Here is a 9,337-nt window from a genome sequence, read left to right as displayed (position 1 = left end):
ATTTAAATTTATTGAACATCGTTATTCGAAAAAAAAGGAAAGAAAACTATACTGTACTTAGCTGCCTCTGGTGGACGTTTACTGCTCTGTCTGCCCAGAATGGTCCCCTCCCTCCTACCTTTCTCTGGAAATACCCCTTCTCTTCTTAAAGCCCTTGTCCCACTTGTTCAGGAGAGGGCATTTGCCCCAAGCTCTTCAATCATGGTTCTCTTCTGCAATGTTTTAAATTGGAATTCCTTCCCTGGCTGAGTAGCTGGGAAGTTAGGCTCCAGGAAGCTGGTTGTGACAATGACGTAGCCTCAGGGAGAAAATGATGTCTGTGTGTGAGGAGCTGGACTGGAAATCTTTGGCTCTAGTCATCCTGGAGGCCCACATGGATTCCCACATTTCTCATTGCCTGGCTAATAAGCCCATCAATTCTCTACCTAAGTTAGTTTAAATTGGCTTTAGGAGATTGCAATCAGAGGTGTCCCAAAAGACTTTCAGCCCCACATAAACAATATGATGGAAAGTGCAGTAAATCCTACCTGCGGAGCTTTAGTGAGGAGCAGAGCAACTTCTGGATTATTGTGGTGGCGGGCAGTCTCCAGTGGTGTCTGGCCTGCCTGATTAAAGACACAGGGAGGACAGGTGAGGAAGGGACACCAGCCCTGCACGCTCAGAGCCTAGCCAGCACAACTCGCGTCGGGAGCAGACAATTCCACACTCAGCCCCTGTGTGTGCTCAGCAAAATACAGCCACAATACAGCATATGATGTGGCCCCTCTCTTCAGCCTCATACCATCCAATGAGGGAGCCAGTCATGCTCCAGAGGACATGCTAATTAAAATACATTGTGTGCTCAGCAAAATACAGCCACAATACAGCATATGATGTGGCCCCTCTCTTCAGCCTCACACCATCCAATGAGGGAGCCAGTCATGCTCCAGAGGACATGCTAATTAAAATACACACAACAGAGGGCAAGTGCCGACCCAGAGAGCAGTAAGTGTGTTGGGAGGCAGAGGCCTGGTGCACTGCCCACCAGAGAGGTTCCTGGGAAAGAAAGAAAGGAAGGTAAAAACCAGACAGGAAGGGCTGGCCCATGACTCACTTGGGAGAGCGTGGTGCTGACAACACCAAGTCAAGGGCTAAGATCCCCTTACCGGTCATCTTTAAACAAACAAACAAACAAACAAAAAACCTAGACAGGATCAAAGTGGAACATTCCAGTTGAAACAGTACAAAGGATCATAAAATCCAGACTAGCAATGTACTTTTCCTGGAGAACAGGAGGGAAAACATCTGGAGGGCCAGATCAGGGGCCTGGCCATAGAGTCTCAGGAACTGGACTGGGAGAAATTATTACAAAGCTGTGGCCATAATGTAGGTTTTAAGGAGGTTAAGCTTAAGCCAAGAACAAAGAGCTGACAACAGCAGGATTTGAAAGGAAGGGGAAGGTTGTCAGGGTGTCATGGAAGGGGCAACTGTGCCACCCAGCACAGGTTCCAGGGCTATGAGAAGGCGAGAGGAGGAAGGGGACTAGACTTGGGAGAACAGGAGCCTTTTGCAGCTTTGACTCCCTGACGCCCCAGAATCCACACAGCTGTTCCACCCCCTGAGCCTCGCAGAAGGGCACAGGCCGCAGGTCAGCTTCCGGGAAGAAAGGGTGCCTAAGCTGGTGTCTGCTATAGGACCTGGGGAGGGAGGATGGGCAGAGAATAAGATGGGAGGGGGAGAGAGATTGACAGGAGAGAAGGGAGGAGTGAGGTGGGATGATTTTGGAGAGGAAGGAGTTAGAGTTTTAGGCTGATTAATCTGATGGCCATGTGGCCATTTTTCTAAGGACGGCAAGCATGGACAAGCTTGGAACCCACTTTTGTTAACATCCACTTGCCAGTTACTTAGATAGCTCCAAGCTTCCTTTTCATACCAGGTTGTGTTCACGCAGCTGGGAGTTTAAAAGTGGGTCCTCAGGGCTTGTTAACTCAAGCCGGGTTGCTCAGAGCAGGGGTCCCCACAAGTCCACCCCGAGGGCCCCAGGGGCTGTGGCTTCAGCTCCACACTCTTCAGAGTGCAGCTGGGCCCTCGGAGACTGCGGGGGTGTAGGTAGTAACAACACACCCTATCCTCACTTACATTGTTAACAATGGTCCCATCTGCTCCAGCTTCCAGTAAGATTTTAACCACCTTCTTGTGATTTAGGGCAGCAGCAATATGAAGTGCTGTGTCTCCAGCCTGAAATTAATCAGAAGAGAGCCTGCTGAACCCCATCTGCTCATGGCCTTCAGCCCTCCAGCTTTTCATCCCCTGGCCTAGGGTGGCTCTTCAAAGTCAAGCTAAGATTTGCCTTAGGCTGATAATGGGGCCCTTCCTTAACGTGTTACACAGTTCTGTTTAAAGAGATCTTGGAACTGAATGACCTATGCACCGATATCACATTCCTTTCTGTGCAGGGATATCAGAAGTCACAGAACTCGACTAAATGCCAGGGCAAAATAATGCTGGACTGGGGTTGTTGAGAATGGTGGGACCCAAAGCCTCATGGAGGCAGGATGATGGGCAGGAAGGCTGGGGTTGGCGGGCTAGTCATCCCAGACCTCTGGACCCCGTTCTTCTGCCCAGGGAGGCCAGAGGTCAGAGAGTGGGTTGAGCAGGAGCAGCTGTGAAGACGGGACTGCAGCAAGCATTGGAGGGTGACAGCCGAGCCCTCAGCCCCTCCCCCGGATCTGCAGGGGCCACGGGGACTCACTCTATCTGCAGGCTCAGGGTGTTCTTGATTTGGTTGGTGACACTGAGAATCAGTGTTCACTTACGACCAACTGTTTTCTGCCTTTTACCATGTAGTCTATAAATAAGTTTTCGCATTTTCTCTATACAAAAAATATGTTTTCATACAATCAACTATTAAAGGAGGACAAAACTACAGCTTAGTGGGCCAACTTCAAATGCAAATGCTGTCATTTTCAAAACAGAATGATATAAGTAAACCAGACAAATACAGGAGAAGTGAAATAATTCATTCTCTCCCCTGTCAGGTGATCAGGCAAAGAGCCCTGATACATTTTTTCCTGGGCAGCATGAAAATTCAGCCATCTCTATGAGTAGCAGGAAAAGTGTTTAGTTCATTTCAGTCAAGTGCACGTGTGTGTGTGTGTGTGTGTGTGTGTGTGTGTGTGTGTGTGTGTAGGAAGCTATATAGCAGTGGTTTCCACTCTTGGCTGCATAATGGAAACAGCTAGAGAGAGAGAGAGAGAGAGAGAGAGAGAGAGAGAGAGTGTGTGTGTGTGTGTGTGTGTGTGTGTGTGTGTGTGTGTGTGTAGGAAGCTATATAGCAGTGGTTTCCACTCTTGGCTGCATAATGGAAACAGCTGAGGAGCTTTAAAAACTACTGCTGCCTGGGTGCCACTCACAGATATTCTGAGTTCATTGGTTTGCTGTGTGGGTTGGGCTCCAGGTGATTGTAACATGCTGCCAAAGGTGAGAAGCACTGGTTGGTGGGGGCTGTACAGGACTAAGAGTTCTGATGAAATAGAACCCACTGGGGAGGTTTTAGAATGACAGGCTTAGCTACTTTATTAGGTTAGTGGTTCTCAACCCTGGCTGCACATTCAGGGAGCTTTTTAAAAATACCACTGCCTGGACCTCGCCCCTGGGGTTCTGGCTCTTTCAAACTGGGGTGGGATCCAGGAATGGAATTTTTAATTCCTCTGTTGATTCTCATATGCAGCCACGGTCAGAAACCACTGGAAAATGTATACTTAATCTGAACCACATCTAATTTTTTAAAAAATTTCAGATGTATGCATCCAAACTCAGAAGAGCCAAACTCAGAAAAGCAAAAATGCATCACTTAGATATCAGTAAATACCAAGACAATCTATGTTTTAAATCTAAATGACTACTGAAAAGCTTGCACATTTCCATGCAAGAGTGAGTGTAATGATCGTAGCTTTATTTCAAAACCCCATTACATGGCGTGGATACAGATCATGTACCCAATTTTACAGAAATGAGAGACTCCATGAATTCAAACTAAAGTAAATGGCAGTGCAAGGAACAGAAGTCAGGGAGCCAGAAGACGCCTAATTCCCTTGCTTCTCTATTCTTTACTAAGCCACACTCTTCCTTGTGGATTTCCTTTTTCAAATCTTATTAAAAACAAAACCCACCCTAGGATCTCCAGAAAATGTTCAATATGCAAATGTGGTGATACGCACAGGAATGGTAAGGGCACGCTTTTTCTAGGAGGTCAGATAAACCAGGGTCACCGGAACTCGATGGGACACTCATGCAAAGACCAGCGCTGGTGGATCCCAGGCAGGTCAGAGGGCACCTCCCAGCAGCCTCTGATCCTGTTGGCACTAACACACCTGTCAGGTAGCCTTGTGAGAAGGTGCTGGCGGCCATGAAGAGGATACATGCACTGACCTGGTTCTTTTCATGGACAGAACAGAAAGCACTGAGGAGGAGCCTAATGATGGACAAGTGATTATAGCGCGCAGCAACGTGCAAACAGGTGTCGCCTGCCTGCGGACAGAAATCAAACTCTAAGCACAGTCTGAGAGGTTACAAAACAAAACAGAGAAAAATAAAATGAAAACATCATTTAAAAGCTGGCAGACTCTTGTCTATTCTTTAGGGCATGTTGACTGAATTGTAAGCATCTCCTTTAACATCGATGCTCCATTCCAAGACTAGTGGTCCTTTGCTGGTGTGGCTGCTGTCTGCAGCCCTGTTCGCTTTCACCTGTGCAGAATAACCTTGTGGTCGCCCAGAGTCTCTTATTCCACCTTTATGAAACTGGATGCCTGCTCCCCATAAGACCTGCAGGAAAGCTAAGGGAGGCTCTGCTTATCCAGCACCTTATAAGGATCCATTGACCCCAGCCTCCCCTACTTCCCAGAGGATCTGGAGTAAATGGAATTAAGACCAACAGCATGGCTTTGGAAATAAGCCTTCCCCAGCATAGATTTAGTATGGCTGAAAGGACAAGGCAGCAGGGTGAGCTGCTGAATTTTAAGAAACATGTGTCCCCCAAATTCAAGGAGCATCCCATTGCAGTAGGACCCTAATACCCTATATGGAGCATTGTAGCCTGGGGAGCTGATGAGGAAGCAGTCACTGGGAGCAAAAAAGGGCATTCAGAAAAACTCTGGACCAGGACCTTCCTTGGTGGGCACAGACTGAACTCTGCTTCCAGAGACAGCAACAGAACTGGAGACAGAAAGCCGTGATGTTCTGCAGCGCTCTCTTGGTGTTTTCATCCTAGCTCTGTCGCCACTCAGCATAACTTCCTCTCCTGGATTAAGAAGGAGCCGGGCTCAAAGCTGAGGTATAGAGCATTCTAGAACCACCTTAGATGAGTCTGTACCCAAACAGGGGGACCCCCAGCAGAGGCCATTTTTGAGAGAAGCCTCAGATTCTCTCACCAGTGTGGCTAAGATTTATGAAGAAATACAGCTTCTTTGTGGAGGGAGGAGGAACACTCATGTAAACTTTCAGGTCAGACTCTAAGAACTGTTGTCCCATCCGCTCATCCCAAGGACTCCTCAGTAATCAATAGGACCTGCCCTCTGTAGACGCTGGGTGTGGAGCATCACAGAACCTCCTCTGTATGGCATCATCCCATATTTGCTAATAATAGTACGACACTCTACATGGGCAGAGACTTTCTTAAAACATTTACAGGTTTCGTAGACTGTCATTGGCCAGACACGTGCTGTAAGAAATGATAAAATGAACTAAAGTTGAGGAGCGAAGGGAAAAGGATAGGGGAAAAGCAGTACAGTTATGTGTTGCTTAACGACGGGATACATTCTGAGAAATGCGTCGTTATGCGATTTTGACGTTGTACAAACATCACAAGTTGAGGAGCGAAGGGAAAAGGATAGGGGAAAAGCAGTACAGTTATGTGTTGCTTAACGATGGGATACATTCTGAGAAATGCGTCGTTATGCGATTTTGACGTTGTACAAACATCAGAGTGTATCTACACAAGCCAATTACACACCTATGCTAAAAGTGATAGCCCTTATAATCTTATGTGACCACTGTCATATATGCGGTCTGTCGTTGACCAAAATGTCCTTATGCAATGCATGATTGTATTTCCAAATCTTTTGATTCCTCTTCTAAGGTCCCTAAATGACCCCTTGGGAAATTAGCAAAAAATGAATGCAGATAGTCCCCAAACACTTTTCAAATTTTAATTTCTAGAGTTACTACTCAAGGATGCTTTGGGGTTATTTTCTGAGGCGTCACAAGAGAGAGAAAAAGAGAGAAGCCGGTTTTGTTCACCCACATTATTTTTGAGGTTGGCGCGGGACCCGCCCAGCAGGAGGATGCGTGTGCTCTGGCAGTGGCTGTTCTGGCAGGCCAGGTGCAGAGCCGTGTTCCCCGCCTTGGAGAGAGGCAGAGAGAAGGGAGGACACGTTAGCAACGTGCTTCTGCACACACCTGCACACCTTGCAGAGGGGCAATACTTACTCAGGGGAAAAGAGTCAACGCTCACATTCTCTGCCTCCTGATCGGTGATCCCAGCCGAGGTGCCTCTGATGCAAGTAACATTTAGTTTGGAATCCAAACAGGCAGAAGAGTCCTATCTGTCACAAAACCATGGTCCCAAGTCCTGGCTCTCCCACTTACTAGGTGAAAGCCACTGGGCAAGGCTCTTCAAATGCTCAGCCTGGAATTCCGTACCTGTGAAGGTGAGTGAGACCCCTACGTCCTGAGGCTATGAGGACCGATGCAGAGCGCCTAAGAAGGCATTTTCCTAACCATGAAATGCTGTACACACACACAGCATCGCATTACTCTAGAGATGACTTTCTGCCCAACACAGATAAAGCTATGGCTACAATACTCTACCAACCGTGGAGTGAAAAAGGCAAAATTGGACACTTCCTGGAAGTGCAGCCTAAAAGTAATTGAGTTAACTTGTAAGCCTTTTTGAAATCACCCGTTCTTACATTTTTCTTGAAACATCAAAATTTGAACCGAGCAAGGTGCCCTACATAGCAGGCAATACAGCTGCATCTGTCACTTAGCATACAGATTGAGACCCTCTTGCTTTCTGGACACTACCTTCGACAGCCAAGGGTAAGAATAATGTCCACAGCAGTCTTGCAGAAAGAACTGCGTGACATGAACTTGAGTCTGTGGGGGTAGGCCTGCAAGGCTGCCGATAACCCCTAGAAAAGTAAAGAAAAGCAGGCAGCATGACAAGAGATTTGGTGTCATCTGAGAGCCTGCAAGCACTTAGGAGTTTGAATATATAAGTTCAGCGTTTGTTCTGCTGAGCTTAAAAGCTGGGTTGGGACTGCAGTGCGTGGGCTTGGAGCTATTACATTGCCTGTTTATTGCTTCCCCTCACCTACTTTACTCCCCTCTGGATCTCACAGTACTGTCTGCTGATACTCCAGGATGTTAGATTCCTGACCTCCTGAAAAGAGGAATGAGTAAAAAATAAACAAAGGATGTCTCTAGTTCACTTACCTCCCCTCTCATATCTTTAGTCTGGGTAGATCTTTTTTCTCACTGCTAGCTTCAGGCACATGGAGGATTACAAGCCTGAGTGTTTAGTGGGGTCAGTGGTTTTCAGCCCTTGGCTACACATTAGAATTACCTGGGGAAAGTTTAAAAAAAAAAACCATACCTGTGCACAGCTGCAACCCTTCTGGGGACTGATTGACTCAGCCTGGGGAATGTGGCCTGGGCTATCCCAGTTTTAGCACTGAAAGTCCCAGATTCCAGGAAACCCCTCAGTCTAGGTCATACTGTGACAGACACCCTAGGCCTGGCCATCAGGCGCTTTTTTGTTTTGTTTTGGTTTTTTCCATTTTTTTAATGTTTAACGTCCCCCAGGAGAGTCTAATGTGCAGCCAGGTAGAGAACACTGCTAGCTTAGTTCTCAACAACAAAGGATCTGCCCACAATTTAAATACTCTACTCTCAGATTGTCCCCAAGTTGTTGGCTTTATGGCAGTCATGAAATACATGCTGAACAGGGGGCTAGTCGGTTAGCTCAGTTGGTTAGAGTGTGGTGTTATAACAACAAGGTCAAGGGTTCAGATTCCTGTACCAGCCAGCTGCCAAAAAAATAATAAAAAAAAATGTGGTGTTATAACAACAAGGTCAAGGGTTCAGATTCCTGTACCAGCCAGCTGCCAAAAAATAAAAAAAACAAACGGTATACCTTGCTTCTTTCCCTCAAGCTCTGGACCCACGAGGGACCCAGGAGAAACAGCTAACCAGTAAACAACAGCACAAAGCTGTGCACAGTGCCAAGGGAGAGCTGCAGGAAGCCAGCAGATCTCCACAGACAGCCAGATGGGCCTTTGGGGAGGGAGGCTCTGGGGGCCTGGGTTGGAGGTCTACGGACAAAAATGAGGAGTGGGCTACCCTAAAGGAGTGGGAAGGTGAGGAGCTGGGGAGCCCCGCTCTGATAGCTCAGGAGCACATGCTGGGAAGGCTTTTGGGGGGCCTTGGGACAGCGGCAGGCTGGGGAGCTTTACTGGAAGGTTTCTGAGCAGAGGAAGAGCAGGATGGAGAAGGGGCTAGACAAGCTAGTCGATCTGCTGTGAGCCTTCTGAAATAATCCAGGCATGCTTAGTAATGAGCGTGGAAAGACAGGGGCAGATGGGAGACATGAAGGAAATGTCCTAAGATGCAATGAGGGACTGGAGAGCGGAAACAGATGAAAGTGAGAGAGAAGAAATGCTATTACTCCTGCCCTGTCTCCATGAGGGTTGGGATGGCTTGCTTGACTGCACTCTCTAATCAACCAATAGAAAAGCTGCAAGAGCCAGGAGATTTCAAAGGAGGTCAAAGCCACTGAAATTGGTGCTCTTGCTTCCCATGTAGATTATATTTACTGAGGGGTTTCAAGCTTTCATTTCTATTTCCTGCAGCATGCAAGATCCAGAGAAGCTGATTGATGGGAGTATATTTCTAACTGGATAGTTAACATTAGATCTTTTGCCTGCCATTGCTGTTGAAGATCTGTGTGTAGACATGTGCACAGGTGTCTTAAACCAGAGATACTAGGGTTTCAGATCCTACTTTGCCATGAAACTATACCACTGTGTGTGTGTGTGATTTAGGAAGGCTACTTACTGCTGTCCATGGTCCCCATGTTGCTGTCACCTAGAACCCATCTGAGCACCCGGATTCATTACCTTACCACTAGATGGAGCCACCACCCCATGGTCCCAACTACACAAGTGCATTGTGGGAAACCTCGGGCCCCTCCAAACCCTTGCCACACCCGGCCCGGCCATCTGAAGACAGAAAAGAAGGCAAGCCCTTTTAGGACCCCTTCTCCCATAACTGCAAGTATATCAAGAGTACTGATAAT

General features: G+C 47.3%; 1 protein-coding gene across 4 annotated transcripts in view; it reads right to left on the bottom strand.

Annotated features, from left to right (window-relative positions):
- ANKRD6 (ankyrin repeat domain 6) overlaps positions 1–9,337 on the bottom strand; it is a 78,456-nt gene that overhangs the window by 17,355 nt on the left and 51,764 nt on the right. For 3 of the 4 annotated variants that reach the window (XM_008567214.1, XM_008567216.1, XM_008567217.1), the window contains exons 5-8: positions 6,284–6,382; positions 4,411–4,509; positions 2,119–2,217; positions 528–605 (exon numbers count right to left, since the gene is read on the bottom strand). In XM_008567214.1, the coding sequence (XP_008565436.1) occupies positions 528–605; positions 2,119–2,217; positions 4,411–4,509; positions 6,284–6,382 (375 nt within the window). The remainder of the gene's footprint in view (positions 1–527; positions 606–2,118; positions 2,218–4,410; positions 4,510–6,283; positions 6,383–9,337) is intronic. The other variant, XM_008567218.1, reaches the window with a different exon arrangement.

The sequence above is a fragment of the Galeopterus variegatus genome, unplaced genomic scaffold (assembly GCF_000696425.1).
Source record: "Galeopterus variegatus unplaced genomic scaffold, G_variegatus-3.0.2 Scaffold305, whole genome shotgun sequence".
Classification (NCBI taxonomy): Eukaryota; Metazoa; Chordata; class Mammalia; order Dermoptera; family Cynocephalidae; genus Galeopterus; species Galeopterus variegatus.
The sequence above is the reverse complement of the archived record's forward strand: the minus strand, read 5'-3'. Positions and strand labels throughout refer to the sequence as shown.